Source organism: Rhinolophus ferrumequinum, chromosome 11, assembly GCF_004115265.2.
Source record: "Rhinolophus ferrumequinum isolate MPI-CBG mRhiFer1 chromosome 11, mRhiFer1_v1.p, whole genome shotgun sequence".
Lineage (NCBI taxonomy): Eukaryota > Metazoa > Chordata > Mammalia > Chiroptera > Rhinolophidae > Rhinolophus > Rhinolophus ferrumequinum.
In genome coordinates, this window is record NC_046294.1 from 44,032,229 (window position 1) to 44,049,401 (window position 17,173).

At 38.4% G+C, this 17,173-nt stretch overlaps 2 protein-coding genes across 2 annotated transcripts; one reads left to right on the top strand and one right to left on the bottom strand.

Annotated features, from left to right (window-relative positions):
• Positions 1-2,556: 2,556 nt before the first annotated feature.
• On the bottom strand, positions 2,557-3,561 carry LOC117030433 (olfactory receptor 1030-like). The gene has a single exon (XM_033120500.1). The coding sequence runs from the start codon at positions 3,559-3,561 to the stop codon at positions 2,623-2,625; it is 939 nt and encodes a 312-aa protein (XP_032976391.1). The 3' UTR covers positions 2,557-2,622.
• Positions 3,562-8,821: 5,260 nt separating this feature from the next.
• LOC117030435 (olfactory receptor 508) lies at positions 8,822-13,718 on the top strand. The gene is made up of 2 exons (XM_033120502.1): positions 8,822-8,830; positions 12,780-13,718. Exons 1-2 carry the CDS (start codon positions 8,822-8,824, stop codon positions 13,716-13,718), a joined length of 948 nt encoding a protein of 315 aa, XP_032976393.1.
• Positions 13,719-17,173: the final 3,455 nt, after the last annotated feature.

Sequence of the window (17,173 nt, forward strand, 5' to 3'; positions counted from 1 at the left end):
AAAAGAAAGATGATCTTTTCCTCATTCCAATTTGCTTTATCTGCCCAGAGATGGAAGTTCTAGTTATTTATAAAATGTTTGTAGTTTCACAGCAAAAGAAGAAGAGCTTGGAAGAACAGGCTCAATCTGCTACCTTCCCAGGACCCTAAACTCCCCAAGTTCTGACACCGGTACATCCCTCTCTCTCTGGTGGACCCACCACTTAATTGCAAGTGGGAGCCACGCTTAAGCACTGAATTAACATTTTTCCATCCCACCTTGCTCTCTAAGAAGGCTAGAATTATTTATCCAGGGCAGACTTCAAAATGTGGGGGCACAAATTTGAGATTTAAAAATTCTTAAGATTCTGAAATACTTATATATATATCAAATAATGTGAAAGAAAATAAATACTTGTCCTCTCGCGTTTCCTTTTTCATGATAAACATAATCAAAAATCCTTTTGGCATATCTCTAAGCACGACAAATCAAGAGTATTAAATGAGGAGAAATGAGAAATTTAAAGATGATTGAAAAATTCAGCACTTTATGTGCAAATGAGTATAAATTTGTGTGTAATATGCATATTTCATATGTTTCTGTTAGATTGTTTAAAAATCACCATAGATTTTTTAATGGAAATTGCCTATGGGGTGAATATTATTTTTTACGATTATCATAAGGAAAAAGGATTTACATTTTATTTAAATGTGAGGGCAGTTTTATTTTCATTTTCAACAAAATGTTGGGCTTTTATAATCTGATAAAGGTAAAATTTTTATTATTTTTGTAACATTTACTTATTCAGAAGATAATTGTTTTATTTTGGGCTAAAAAACTAGTATAATTGCTATGAGTATTGATTGAAACAGCCTTACTTTATAAGTGAAACATAGTTTCCCATGTAAGTGTTGACAACTTAGCTCAGAAAGCCTTTCTGGAGAGTTGAGTTATATCCTAAACACTTGGGGACGAGGTGTTGGCTGTAGTTAAAACGAAAGATAATATACCAGAAGAACAGAGGCAGGAAAGGTATGAAGCAAGCCCAAGAGGTAGCACAGCTTGCACCGGTAATGAAGAGAGGGGCAAGCAAAGTGGGGAAGATAATGCTGAAGGATATGTGAGAGAGGATTATTAGGCCACGAGCTCTTTGAGACTTTGCAGGTTATCTCTTCCCTCTGAACCCTAGCACCTACCACAGCTCCTGGCACAGAACACATACATCATAACTATTTGCTGAACCAAATTGAACTCTTCTGTATTTATTCCTAATTCCAATGGATGGATGGACATAGTGCCCAGTAATGACTCTGTGGTTGGAAAGTAACAGAGAGAAGCAAATTACTAGGGTTTTGACAGGAAGAGTGTTTTTCAATACCCCTCTCCCCCAGCAAAGCTATCATTTTTGTGGTAGGAAGACATAGAGGCAACAACATAACCTGGCCAATGAAAGAGATGCATCTGGAAGTTGGTATATGTATTGGGAAGATGGCATCGTTATTTCCCCGAAAATAAGACCTAGCCAGACAATCAGCTCGCATGCGTCTTTTGGAGCAAAAATTAATATAAGACCCGGTATTGTATTATATCATATTATATTATACTATATATATTACATTATATTATATTATATGATACCTGGTCTTATAATAAAATAAGACCTGGGTATTATATTATATTATATTATATTATATTATACCTGGTCTTATATTATAGTAAAATAGGACCAGGTCTTATATTAATTTTTGCTCCAAAAGATGCATGAGAGCTGATTGTCCGGCTAGGGCTTGTTTTTGGGGAAAGTAGTTAGAGTTCTCTTTCCCTTTCTCAAGTTCATGTATGATTCCCTTCCTCGCCCATCCTCCCCACTAAAAGAAAATCACTATACCTGTACTTTCCAGAGACTAGAAAAATTAAACCCTGGTTGTTGAACAAATGACCACTTTTAACATCTCTGAGTGTATCCTAAACCCTCTCTAACTCTTCTAATTAAACTTTCTGTTCTAAACAAACAATAAAATAAACCCCACATTTAACTGATTCATAGTTTTTAAACTCTTTCCTCCCTTTTTATTGCTGTAATACTATTTTTTCTATTGTTCGTTTTAAGCATGCAATATTTCAACTAAATTTAGATTACACAACCTTTTATAATCTGATCTTGAAACTTCACCACCATCAATAGCCATGTTATAAAGAAATAAGTTTTTAAGACTAACAAATGCTTTGCTACTACATAGCGTGTTTTAAGCTGGAAATGTTTCTAAGAACATAGATATTTATGTGTAGGTTTTGTACATAGCTTCATTAATTTAGAGTTTCACCCAGAATGTTGCTTTTTAGGATCTTTTCAAATTTAGAGCTCATGTTGTCACTTAATTGGTAGTAAGCCACTTCATTTTCAACATATGAAGGGCAAATTAACAGTCTAGCTTGTAAATTCTGATTAGTCCATGATAACTGGCTGGATTAAATATTACTACGTCAAGCAAGTGTCCAAGTACTTTTGGTCATTAAAAAATCCAAATTGGATTGACTGTTTCCTTCCTGATAGGATAGCAACTGGCCTGCTAAATTTCAATGAGATTGGTTATACTGTGTCAATACACCGTACTTTCCCAATGCTACTTTCTGATAACTCACTCACTGTGACTCTTTGCCCTCTATCATCTTCCTCAGGGTGTCTTTTACTTCTGTGTTTCTCAGGCTGTAGATCAGGGGGTTGAGCATGGGAATTACAAGACTATAAAACACAGAAACCACTTTGTTGTACTTCCACGAATTCCCTGCTGTAGGTTGCCACAGGTACATGAAAAACAGTGTTCCATAGAAGATGACGACCACAGTGAGGTGGGAGGCACAGGTGGAAAATGCTTTGCATCTGCCTTGGGAAGAATGGATTTTTATAATGGAAAAGAGGATGCAAATGTAGGAGATGAAGACAGTCAGGAGGGACCCAGTGAGGTTCACTGCAGAGAAGATCAAGAGCTGCTTTTCTTTCCTGTGGGTGTCAGAGCAGGAGAGGGCAAGGAGAGGGGGGTCAGCACAGTAGAAATGGTGGATGACATTGGAGCCGCAGAAAGACAGCTGGAAAGTCAGAACGGTCTGTACTACAGCGTTTAGGAAGCCGTAGGTATAGACCCCTATCACCAACTCCTTGCAGACCCGCTGAGTCATAATGGCTGTGTAAATCAGGGGGTTGCAGATTGCCATGTAGCGGTCGTAGGCCATAGTGGCCAAGAGGAAGCACTCCGTAGTGGCAAAAGCACCAGAGAAATACAGCTGGGCAAAACAGCCAGAGAAGGAGATGGTTTTGTCCTTCACCAATAAATTTTGCAGCATCTTGGGCCCAATGGAAGATGAGTAACAAACATCAATGAATGCCAGATGGCTGAGGAAATAGTACATGGGGGTGTGGAGCCTGGAATCCACCTTGATGAGCAGGATCATGCCAAGGTTTCCCACCAGAGTGATGAGATAAATTACCAGGAACACCACAAAGAGAGGAAGCTGAAGCTCAGGACGGTCTGTGAATCCCATGAGGACAAATTCTGTCACTGTGGTATGATTGCCTCTCACCATTTCGTTCACTCTCTTGTTGGAAAAAGAAGAAACAGGGTTTCAAAATGATTAGATACTTAAACACAAAAGCTTCTTACCTCTTTGTTCCAGTACAGCTGATAAAAATTGGGCTTTACATCCCAATGATTAAAGGCTGTCATTCACCAATGGGCTTTATCCTGTTAAAACAGCCTCAGAAAAGTCTGAGCTCATTCATTTTCTCTTTCAATGGAGATTGACAAATTGACCACTTAAGTTGCACAAAGTTGTACTCCCAACAATATTGTACAAGAATACAAATTTTTTCACAAACCCAGTTTTATCAAATTTTAAACCTTTGCCACTGTGAGGGTGAATATTGGTAACTCATGTCCTCTTGATTTGTATGCTTTTAAAAATTATGATAGGAGTTAATGTTTTTTCAAACAATTATTTGTATGTGTATTTCTTTTTCTATGACTCGTCAATTCAGTTCGTTTGCTAATTTTTTATTATGTTGTTAGTCTTCTAAGCATTTTATTTAAGAGGCTCATTGTTATGGAAATGAACCATTTGTTTGATGCAAGTATGGCAAATTAGTTTTTGGTTTGTCACTTAATGTTGGTATGGTAATTGTTCTTTTTGCTATGCAGTATATTTTAAATGGTTTGATATCAAATTTATTAATCTTGTTCTTTTTGAATTCTGGTCTTTGTGACATGGTTAGATGAGCCTTCCTCAATTTATTAGGTTGGGGCAAAAGTAATTGCGGTTTTTGCAATTATTTTTAACCTTTTAAACTGTAATTACTTTTGTATCAACCTAATAAAATTATTTTAAAAAGTATCTCTTGTTCTATTCTAGAACTTTACTGGCTTTCATTTTTACATTACAATCTTTGATCTATCTGGAGTTTAATTTTGATATAAGTAACTCTTTCCATTTATTTCTCCAAACAGCTAGTGAGGTGTGCTAATGCCATTTGATGGTGAAATCATTTCTAGTTGATTCTGTTGATTTACTAGTCCAGCCTTATTGTAGAGTAAAACATTCATGACCAATTGGGTCAGTTTCTGATTCTTTTTCTTTGCAGTCTCTTCTAGAACAAGGACCAAACATTTAAATAATATAGATATGTAATTGATTTTAATATCTGGTAGCAAATTTTCTGGTTATTCTCACATGTCTATTTTTCCAGATGAGCTTTGGTATTTTATCAAATTCCAAATAATTAAAAAATGCTGTTTGTATTTAGAATGCCATTACATTGAACTGGTATGAATTTGTGAAGAAATGACATCTTTACAATCAAATCTTCTTTTCTATAACTAAGGTATGTTTTTTATTTATTAAAGACTTTCCTAAGTAGAGTTTCAAGTTTTCTTTAAACTTTACAGATAAACATTCTACACATTTCTTTAAAGTCTATCACTGGTATTTTATCTTTTTGTAATTATTGTAAACAAAATCTTTTTTTTTCATTTTGTGGGTTGAGTATTATTTATATATAGAAAAGCTATTGATTTTTGTAAATTAATTTTATACCTATTTTCTTTACTATAGTTTCCTATCATTTAAAGATCGTTTTTTAGTTGATTCTCTTGGGTTTTTCAAATACAAATTCATATAATATGAAAAGGATATGAATTTCTATATAGTATCTCTCTTTCCTTTCTCTTCTCTACTAGTATTGGCTACTACTTCCAGAAAAATATTTGAAAAACAGTGACAATGGTGGCAATTTTCACTTTTCAACTTCTTAAAGGATGCTTCAGGAGTATAAGAAGACTCTCAGGTGTAATAAATAGAGAGCACAGCCTGTGCGATGTAACTGGTGTTTCAGAAAAAGCAGCATTAAAGAACTGCAAATATTTGGTGTGGTTAAAAACAGGCTCCCTAGGAGCAAGGGCTGCCTTCGACATTGGAAAGGGCCCATGGCAAGAATAACAAACGGAGGCCTGCATATCATATTCTTGATATGCACAAGTTAAAAAATAAAGGTAACAAATTAATAAAATATGTTCTACCCTCCCTCTTTAAATATTTTTACAATAATCCGGGAGGGAGAACACTTGGGATTCTTGGAGTTCTTGATGGGATGAGGTGGTGAAGAGAACCTGTCTCCAGCCCATACACGTGTGGACATGGCAGCCTGCTTGTACATGCTCTATTCACATCCCTGCAAACGGCAATCTGTTGGCTACCTTTAAGATCTAGGCATGTGAACATTAGCAGTGTGTTTATCCTTACAAAGGTGATCTGGTAAAGAGACTCTTATAGACTCTGGGAATAAGCTAGAGGCCACGTGGGCAAGGGATTTTAGGGTCCTGTAACCTAGATGATGGTCTAGAAGGGGTGGATAAAATGGACTCTGGGTGGGCACCTGTCCCATGGGATGTAGTGCAGTAGAAAGAGGCCCAGAATTGCCCTAAAGAATGTGGCTAAGGTAGGGTCCCTTTGGTTTGGACCTAAGTGTAGTACTGCCTGTGAGTGGTAAGAAGCATAGGTAGAAATGCATATTGGGAATAGATAGTTGAGGGCTCTTACCCATTATAAGGAATTTGGTCTGTATCTTTTTGGGACTAGGTAGGCAGACTTTGAAAGGAACTGAGATGGTCACTGGAAGATGGAAAGAACCTCAAAATATAGAAGGTGGATTAGAGGAGAGCATTTTAGGAGGGAACAATTGAGCAAGAAGTTGAATCAGAACAGCTCAGAGCATGTTTGGGGGACTGTGAGCATCCTTTTGGGTAAAAGCAAGTACATATGAAAAGAGATTGGATGGGGGTAGGGTGTGCCATATTGTGAAGAGTTTCCCATGCTAGGGAGATTTTAGTAACTAGTTCGGTAGTAAATATAGACCCATTAAACATTTGAGCAGTAGAACGGCTTGATCAGTACTCAGCTTTCAGGGAGTTAATCTGGCGGAATGTGCAAAATGGATTGAAGGGAGAGAGCTGTCAGTTGGAATACCAGCTAGGAGGTTTTCCATGTAAGAGATGATAACGATTTGCACTAAGGAAACGGTGGTAGGAAGGAAGAAAGGAGATGGGAATGAGAGATACCCCAAGAGCTGAGTCTGTGTCACTTGTCAATTGACTGAAACTCAGTTTTCAAGTCGGAGAGACCAGGATAATGATAACCTAAGAATTGACAATTTAATTTAATTTTACCTTGTCTCTTTCCTAAGGAGATCTGACACAATTTAAACACACACACACACACACACACACACACACACACAATCAGTATTACAGAATTCAAAAGTTGAAACAGCATTGAGGGAGAAAAATAAAAGCAAAATTTCCCACTGTACTTACTGAACAATGTTACTGTGAGCTCTTAGAAAAAGAAGGCCTGAGCTGGGAGTAGAGTAGGAGGGAAGGATGTTGAATTCGGTTTGAGGGGATGGTGATGTCTATCACACAGTCAAGAGCTAATGAAACTGACTTAGGTGTCATCAATAGACAGAAGTCAGTAAAAGCTGTGGGAATTCACGAGATCATTCAGGAGAGAAAAACAGGTGATAGCAAGGGTTTGAGGCTAGACCTTTGGGAAAAGTGTATCTTTAAGGGCTGGGGAGAGGAACAGCAGTCTTAGATGCCCTAAGATGTTCAGGCTAGCTCATATTAAGGAAATGGTAAGGAACATTTAAAATACGGCCATTTGTGACACTACTGCTTATGGTAGACGCCACCTGTTTCGTTGTGGTCCTTTGTTTCTCAAATAATAGCTTACAACAAAACCAAACCTTGGGATCTTCAGGCATGGAAACAATCTTACTCAGTCAAATGTTTATTCTGGATTCTGTGCCATCTATAGGCAGGAAAACGTTTTTTGGAAATCATTTTTAGAATCGGTCAAGTATTCCTGCTCCTCGACTTACAATGAGGTTATGTCCTGATAAACCCATCGTAAGTTGAAAATATCATCAGTCGAAAATACACTTAACATACCTAACTTACCAAACATCATAGCTTAGCTTGGCCTACCTTAAACATTCGCAGAACACTTACATTAGCCTACAGTTGGGCAGTTATCTTGAGTTTCGTCTCAAGAGTGATTGCCTTCCTTGTCTTACCAGAAACAAGAGACACAGATGGGTGTTTTGTACACATGATGGGATGCAGAAACACAGAACACAATATCCAAAAAACGCTGGCAACACAGTACACTGTAGGGTACCGGTTATTTATCCGGTGATTGCATGGCTGACTGTGCCTCACTGCTGCTGCCCAAAAGGGAGTATACTGTACCACATACCGCTAGCCTGGGAAAGATCAAAATTCAAAGTATGGTTTCTACCAAATGCATATCGTTTTTTCACCATTGTAAAGTCAAAAAATTGTAGGTTGAACTATTGTTAAATCGGGGACCATCTGTATAACGGTTTTCACTTCAAACTGTGACTGGGTTGGTTTAGTAATAGGAGTGGTTTAACATCAGTGGAAAAACCCAAGAATCCAGTGGCCAGATTCTAGCTTCATTCAACAGCTCCTGTGTGACAGATTTTTACCATGGTAGCTATTGTTGATATGATTTCATGTTTGCCTCTGAAATTTCTAAGACATGGTTAATGCATTCTAATTTCTAGATAAAAAAAATTTTCTTTTCCATTACCTAAATATTTATTCATCATTTATCCTATGAGGATGGTTTTCTGCATTTCAAAAAACTTCTAATTTGATGCTCTTGCTTGAAAGTTTCAACTCAGTATATACTCTGATTTTCTTCAAGGGCAATTAAGATTGAAGCCTACTGATAACATCAATGTTTAGTCTATTAGTTCTCAGAATATAACGAGACCTGATGACAAATTCCAGGAAAAACTAAATAATAAATCTCTAATAATAAATATTTGACTTGTAATTTTCTTCCTAAGAGACAATTAACGGTCCCTTTGAAAGAAATACTAAGTATTGAGATTTAATTATTCTTAAAATTGATAATAGCCAGTGATATTTGCATACTTATAATGTGCCAAGACACATTCTATTTTACATACATAATTTTGTTTAATACATAATTATCATTTCCCTCATTTTCTTAATGAGGAAACTGAGACACAGAAATATTCAGTAGTTTTTCCAAATTCACAAAATAGATAGAGGAGCCAGGATTTGAAACCAGGTAGGCTGATTCCAGACCCGCAGCATACACTACAATGCTCCCCACTTATGATTCCTAAGATTTATTCATTTCATGATCTTTTTTTTTTTTTTTTTGCAAATTTGGACTTCTATGAGAAAATTGTAGGCATTGGCATATTAGGATGAGTTCAGTAATGCTTTTCCATATTAGGATGAATTCAGTAACGTTTTTCCTTAGTTCCTTCAAACACTTTTAACATTTATTGTTATGTTTAACTAACATAGTCAACCTCTGATAATTCAGAGAGTTGTTTTGTGTTTTACCATTCATTGTCTGAACGATTCAAACAACTTTGGTTGAATAACCTAGGAAATATTCTTAACCCCTGGGAATGGAGAGGCACATGAACTACTCTGAGAATCTGATGAAAATTAAGTATCTGTTCTTAGGAATGTTTCACTCATACATAAGTTTGCACACAATTTCAGGGCTTAATGAGTTTATCAGGTCCATGCTATGGTTTCCTCATTGACTAATACACTGATAAAATATCCCAGCTTTTCCAAGTAAGAGTCAACCAATCCTTCCCCATTTGTTTCTCTGAGAAGCAAAGCACACCTGTCCTAATGCCCTGTCCTCTTCAGTCCCAGAACTGAAACCCTTCTTTTGGCTGCCTCGTAGTTTTTACTACAACAGTCTTAGAAATGAATACAACTCACCGAGTACCTATCACAGGATGAGTACCTGTCAGTCAGGATTTCTAACGCCCAGCAAACATCCACTCAGAGTGTTTCCAATCAGACAAACAGGCTTCTTCATGTCTTGCTGGAAGGCTTGGTTTCTGTGTTCCATACCAACAAACCTGTGAATATTTATAAAGTTAAAGTGTAATGAGTATGTTGTTATCTCTTGTTATTCAAGAGCTTCCTGGGTACCAAGGGAACAGTTTATGCAGAGTTTCGGTGAGATACTTTACATTCGATTTAAACCACCCTTGGGATTTAAAATCCCTGAATCATCCTGTTAACTGTTGATGACTCAGGTTATGATGCTTTGGTGCTTGTTCTCAGGATGACTCCCAAGTCCTTAGATGCTTGGAGACAGACTTCCTGTCCTTGGCAGGGCATCTGCAATAGGTGGCCTTGACGTTGTGGCTGGGGCGGGTGCCCAGTTAATGTTTTTGTAGGGAACTAGGTAAGGTTATGCAAAGGTATGACTAGGATACACATATGGGACATTTTTGCTTGCAAAGAAAAGATGGCCTTCGCTAGCATATTTATCACAACAGATGGTGTAAGAGAAAAATAGCCTTCATTTTTCCTACTATTACAAGTTTTCCCACTGAATCAATTAAGGAATAGAACCATATTCAAAACCATGTCAGTAACTAAATGTTCTAATGGTTCCACAGGCTCCTTCCCTTTCTCTCTCCATTCCCCATTCCCCTCTGGATTGCAACTGGGGCGATCAGTACCACCTGATGTGGCCAGGTCAGTTTTTCAATGCATTAGGTCTTTCCTCGTGGCCACTAGGGAAGAGAGATTAGAGCCTGGTCCTCTAGGTCACTCATTACAGCGATTTAGCACCACCCTTAAAGTATTGCTGTGAAGAACACTGCCCTAAACCTTGCATTCAAAGCAAGGCAGAGCTAAGGTGAGAGATTCTCCAACTAGAAAGTGCATTTTCTGTCTCTCAACATTTCCCAAGTTCATTATTTCACACCAAAGAGAAGGAAACTGGAATAGATGTGTTTGTGTCAGACCTGGAGACATAGTTCTAGTGGCCTTTCCTAGTCAATTTTGCTCTTGTAAGTAACTTGTAGCAGGTAAATCTATGACTTTTCATTCTGGTTAGATGGGATAATTTCTAGGCTATATATGGTGTAGAGTGAAATTTAAGTTTGATATTAAAATATGGGGTGCTACTGACTTCTTCACACTCAATTTAAAGCATGATAATAGACCAGTAAAGATGAATGAATAATAAGAAAATAAGATGTTGGTATTTAACTTTTACTGCAGGTGTGTCCCCTTTCCACATGGAAAGACATTCAAAGGCTCGCAGAACATTCACTGCTAGACTGAACCCTAACAATCTTTTCTTTCCTGTTCTTTTCAGTACGACTTTATGTGAAAAATGTACTTTAATGACCAACTGCATAGCTAGAACTACAGCATTAATTGACTAATTCATGTTTCAAAGCTATTGTTACGTGCTCGGGTTCATAACTGTCTCCAGACGTTTTAACTTATTCCAAGCAAGTATAAGTAACTGTGAGGATCTTTTTGTGTCATACTTACGCCCAATTTGAAAATTTGAATTCCTTTTTTTGCCCATGTTTTGTATTGCTTTTGCGTTTGTTATCGTACTATTATTGTTTGGATACTCCTCCCCCAAGTACTTAATTTGTAAATGTACAAGCTTAAAACATACTTTGTATGTAACTTGAAAACAAAAATTTACATACTCATCTCCTTATTATACAACTTAATATAATGATATAAACAATTTGAAAGCTAAAAAATGGAAAAAGATATAGTATATGAACATTAATGAGAGAAAGCAAGAGTGACTGTATTAATTTCAAATAGTGTAGTTAGTCTTCAGTGCAAAGAAAATCACTAAAGACAGAGAAGGATATAACATAATGGTAAAATTCTTGAAATGCTATTGTACTATTATACTATATAGTCTTGCAAAATGTTACCATTTGGAGAAACTCAGTAAAGGATATGTGGGATTTTTGTATTATTATTTCTTACAACTGCACATGCATCTACAATTATCTCAAAAAAACCCCATTTAGTTAAAAACATAAAGGTGGCATCATCTAGACATGCATACAAAACATAAGCACTTATTTTTTTCCTGAAGGATTTCTATTTTGAAATGAAAATATATCTGGTACACTATTTTATTCTTGTGAGTCCCAAAACAGAATGATATAGCAATCCATACAAATGTTTCTTAAAGAAAACTAATGCTCCCTCAAAAGAATGTTTAGGTCGACAAGACATGTGTACCTATAATCTTCTCTGTCCTGATGGATTTTCAGTGGAATGTTCGCAAACAAGTAATGTGCTCAAGGGGCTAGATCCCTAAAGACCCAAATCTCATAAATATAGCCTTGCTCTACAGTGACAATTCTTTGGCATTTGTCCTTACTGTTGAAGTACCAACATCTGCAGGTAATAGTTTTCCTTTTGTATTGATACAGAAATGTTTTTTCTCATATTTGCTTTAGAAGTGAAGATTTGGTTATTCTAAGGAAATAGTCATTTGTTGAGCGTCCACTTAGCTCTGTGACTCATGCTTGCTGTATCATGTGCATCACCTTATTCAACAAAATAATTCTATGAGCTACATATATTTTTAACGAAGAAAGTAATGAAGTTGAAGAGTTCATGTCAATTGTCTAAGATTCCATAGATAGTCAATGGCAAAGTTGGAATTTGATCTTAGGCCTGCATGGCTCCAAAGCTCATGGATTTTTGCACAATACTTTGCTTCTATGCCATACTGGCACTCACAATTGACTCTGAATTTGTGTCATGCACATCAGTTTTCAAAATTTTAAGCTTTCATTCAGTCTTGGGTCCATACTTAGTAAATAAAGTTCCAGGTCTGTCCTAAACAAAGATAAGGAAGCTTGGACTTTGAAGTTCAGACTCATAATTACAAAGTTTTCATAATATGGTATTCTATTGTTTAGTTAATTCACATATAATGTTATTCAAGCATTTCTGTTAAGAATAAAACTGTGACACACACAAGCTGAGCACATGGTTGGATGCTGTGTGTGTGTGTGTGCACACATGCACTTTTCTTGACAGTGAATATTTTAAGGAAAAATAATATTATTCTGAAATTTTAGTTGATCTCTATTGCTCAAGGAACACCTAACAACATGATGTAAACATGAGTTAAGCTGGTTAAGTTAAAAAAATTTTTTTCTGATTATTTCTGGCCTTATATCAATAAACATATACTGTCAAGTTTTACAGGAGGTACTGTGTGTGAATGCACTTCGTACCAAATTTACACTACAGTGTCTATGTTTTTGTAATTTATTATATAGCCATTGTAAAAATAAGTATGCAAATTATAATATTTTCTTGTGGTCTAATATTCACTTATTTTGCTTTCAGTGGGCACAATTTCCAGTATAGATGGAGACTGGAAACAATACAACTGTGACAGAGTTCATTATTTTGGGGTTAACGGAGGATACCTCAATTAGTGTCATTTTATTTATTGTGTTTCTAGGAATCTATGCGGTCACCTTAATGGGCAACGTCAGCATCATTGTGTTAATCAGAAGCAGCCCTCAGCTTCATACCCCAATGTACCTTTTCCTCTGCCACTTGGCCTTTGTAGATGTTGGTTATTCCTCATCAGTCACACCTGTCATGCTCATGGGCTTCCTCAGGGAAGGAACCTCTATCTGTGTTGCTGGCTGTGTGGCCCAGCTCTGTTCTGTGGTCACCTTTGGGAGCGCTGAGTGCTTCCTGCTGGCTGCCATGGCCTATGATCGCTATGTCGCCATCTGCTCTCCCCTGTGCTACTCCTCCCACATGGCCCCCAGAATCTGCCTTCTCTTAGTGGCGATGTCCTACCTAGGTGGATGTGTGAATGCTTGGACATTCACTGGATGTTTATTAAGTCTATCCTTCTGTGGACCAAATAAAATCAATCACTTTTTCTGTGACTATTCACCACTTTTGAAGCTTTCCTGTTCTCACGATTTTACTTCTGAAATAATTCCAGCCGTCTCCTCTGGCTCCATTATTGTGGTCACTGTGTTTATCATTGCTCTGTCTTATGTCTACATCCTTTTCTCAATTCTGAAAATGCACTCCACTGAAGGGCGTCACAAAGCCTTTTCCACCTGCACCTCCCACCTCACAGCGGTCACTCTGTTCTATGGAACCATCACATTCATTTATGTGATGCCCAAGTCCAGCTACTCAACTGAACAAAATAAAGTGGTGTCTGTGTTCTATACGGTGGTGATCCCCATGTTGAATCCCCTCATCTACAGTCTGAGGAACAAGGAGGTTAAACAGGCCATGAGAAAATTGATGGCTAGAACACACTGGTGGTCCTAAAGTAATCTGACTTTAATAATAAACACTGTACAATGAGGACCTCTTCTGCAGATCTATGGATAATGTACTAAGTACATTTCAGTGTATATTTATAGTATTCTAGACTCAAATTTCATTGTATGACTCTCAAGAAAATCTTCAATTTAAAGAATAAATGTGCATTCACTACAATAGAAACGTGCAGCAAAAAACATTTGCTTTATCCTTACTTTACCCCACATTTCTTGCATCGACAAGAACAAATATTTTCAACTAAGTTCTATGCTCTCTTAATGCAGTCTTTGGAATTAACAGCTGGAAGCTGAAACTCCTTAAATGGGAAATAAAGAGTAGTGTTGCCATCCAAGATCTTGTCATCTGAAAGAGATGGTGTCCACGGTATACAGAGAATATAAGGATTTAAATCAGTGATACTGATAGTTGTAAGGCTTCTATTGCCCGGTGATCTGAATGTGACCAACAGTATTCCTCCCATAGTATCTCTGCAGGTAAGCCTCCTCAAGCCAATTCAGATTATATCCAAAAGCTCCCTCTAGCTAATGTGTTTTCCCGAAAATAATACCTAGCCAGACTATCAGCTCTAATGTATCTTTTGAAGCAAAAATTCATGTAAGACCCGGTCTTATTTTAATATAAGACAGTATAATATAATACCAGATCTTATATTAATTTTTGCTCCAAAAGACGCATTAGAGCTGATGGTCCAGTCAGGTCTTATTTAGGGGGAAACACGGTACTAGCTCTTTATTTTCAGGTATCTATTCAACAAAATATATTAACGAGCCCCCCCTTCCAAGAAAGCCTACTGGGGGCTAATTGGCATGACCTGGCTCCTTTCTAGATGAAGAAGGAAAGTTACTTTTTTAGGTTGTTTCAATCTTGTCAAATGTATGCTGCATGCTTCTGTAATGCATGTTAAACCATTTCTTTCCCCCTTATTCCTATTGCCTCCGATACTAAAATTCGCAGATCTTTTACACATAATTTTACTGGAAATTCTGTAATAACCCTGAAAATGCTCTTTCTAAACAAGACTAAGTTTCATTTAAAAAATTTAAAATTATTTGTGTTATTATAGACCTCTTTGTGTTTCTTCTTCCAGTTGTTTTTATCTATGTGAATACTTTTCTTAATAAAAAAATGGACATTTTTAAGAACCTTACTTTTTCCTTTAATAAAAATATAAACACCAGATTAATCTTTTATGATTTTTCTATTTAATCATCAGCAATGATTTTACTGTCTACAACATTAAGTCCAGAGTGACGTCAACTTCAAGGTGGTATGAGACATTGTTCCTTTTTGTCCCCCTTTTAAAACAATTGATTAGGCATCCATCTACAAACAAAAGTGCCTCAGTGGGAGTTATGGGACTCAGCATCATTCACCAAGGGATATGGGGCGAGATAAAAGGCAGGAAGACCTCAGTAAGGGTTGCAAACCCAGCAGGAGCCAGTGAATCTATTCCAACTCCTCTGGGCCACGGTGAAGGAAAACCTAGAGAGTGCTGACTTGGGCAGAAAGCCACAGATGAGAGACACTTTGTAGAAGTCCAGCCTTAGAGTGGGCTATTCCAGCACACCACTGGTGAAAAAAAAAACAAACAAAAAAAAACCATGTTTGGACACACTGGAGACTGAAAAAAGAACTTTGCCAGTGCTGTCTCTCCCCCAAGGCAATACTGCACGGAGCTGAATTAGTGGGTGGAGTCCTCTCTGGTGGAGGAAAGGGAGAACCGTGAGTGTTTGGCTTTCCCAGCTGTGCAGGACACTGCTGGAGAAACCTCCTCTCTCCAGAAGCACCCATAGTACTGACGTAGGACCCCCATGACTCAGGGGAGAGAGGAGATCAGGAAAGAAGCACATAATATTAAAGGGCATTAAAGGAACACAGTTAGGCTGACTGTGCTCAGTACTTCAGCAGGAAGTCCCCCCAAAAGTCTTTGGCAGAACTCCACATGAGAGGCCCCCAACTGGGTTTACAGGCATCCTTAACATCAACATCTGCCCCCATTCTGCAGATGACTCCTTGTGTGTGTTCCTGAGTGCATTGAAAGCAAGCTCCAGGAAATGAAGTGCTCTCAGAAAACCAGAACAGGGTCTGTGGGCAAGACAGAAACCATGAATTTGAGCTGTAGCACTACCCTCTAGAAAACAAAAGAGAGGTTTCCAGCCTGACTGGTGAGCTGTAAAAACCAGTGAAAATGTAAAAGCTTAAGAATTCTGGGCTTCTAGTCAAGATGGCAGAGTAGGTAAATGCTGTGCTTGCCTCCTCCCACAACCACCTCAAAATTACCATGAAACAACAGAACAACCATCATTGAGCATCGCCTGAGTCTAGCTCAACAGAAGACCTATATATAAGGACATAACAGAAGAAGCCACCTCGAAACTAATAGGAGGGATGGTCCCACAACCACATGTGGTGGTTAAAAATCTGAAGAGCCATGGTGGCTGCAGAGGTCCTCTCTGAGGAGTGAAGGGTCTCAGCCCCACACCAGGGTTCCAATGCCAGGAAGAGAAGCCCTCATAAGTTCTGGCTGTAAAAACCCGCTGAGACTGTGGCTGAGTAAAACAGAGGGCTGCTGGAGTCCCAGGCGTACCTCTTAAAGGGCTCATGAATGAACTTACTCGCTGACAGACTCACTTTCTCTGAGCTCCAGCTCTGGGGCAGCAGCTTGAAAGTGCTAGGAATACACAGGGAGGAACTGTATTGTCTGGCTTCAAGACGAGGGCTGGAGGGACAGCTTTCTCCCAGAGAGAAGTGCTGACAAAAGCCATTGCTCCTTTGTTGAGCCCTCCCACTACCCAGCCTGCACACATAGGTGGGTACCATATCTGAGTCTCCATCAACCTAGCTAACACTGTTCACCCCACCCTGGTGATTCCCTGAGACCCCCATCCCACCCAACTTGTAGGTCCACCCAAGCCACTTCCAGTAGCTTTTCTATACAAATGGCCTGTATTGGTTCACACCAAAGATTTTTCTGAAATCTCTTAAAGGTTCACAAACACCAAACAAATAGCATCTGGCCTTAGCATGCCCATAACTCTTGAAATAGCCCTAAGCCCAGCATTAGTGGGAGCCAGCCTCAGTTCACAGCTTAGACTCTCCCAGGCACCTCCAAGCCCACCCCAAGTGGCAATCATCTGCAGATCACTCTGTAGCTCATACCCACTGGCCCTGGGCAGAGGACAGGCAGCAGCTCACTATGGCCTCCTAAGAGGCCCCAGAACCAACAATCCAGTGGCCAGCTTCAGACCACACCAGAACACCACCCAACCACCTCCAGAAACGACACACCTAAAGGGCAGAATCAGCAGGCACCAGAGCCCTACTAAAGCTAATGCTGTTTGTACAGCTGGTCCCTGCACAACAGCTCCGCCACTATAGTCAGAGCCAGTCCTCACAACCAATCAGCCTGAGGGTCAATTCCTCCTATTGATGTGCCAACA

Coding starts and splice junctions, on each gene's coding strand:
- LOC117030433 (XM_033120500.1), bottom strand. CDS start 3,561: ATGGTGAGAGGCAATCATACCACAGTGACAGAATTTGTCCTCATGGGA.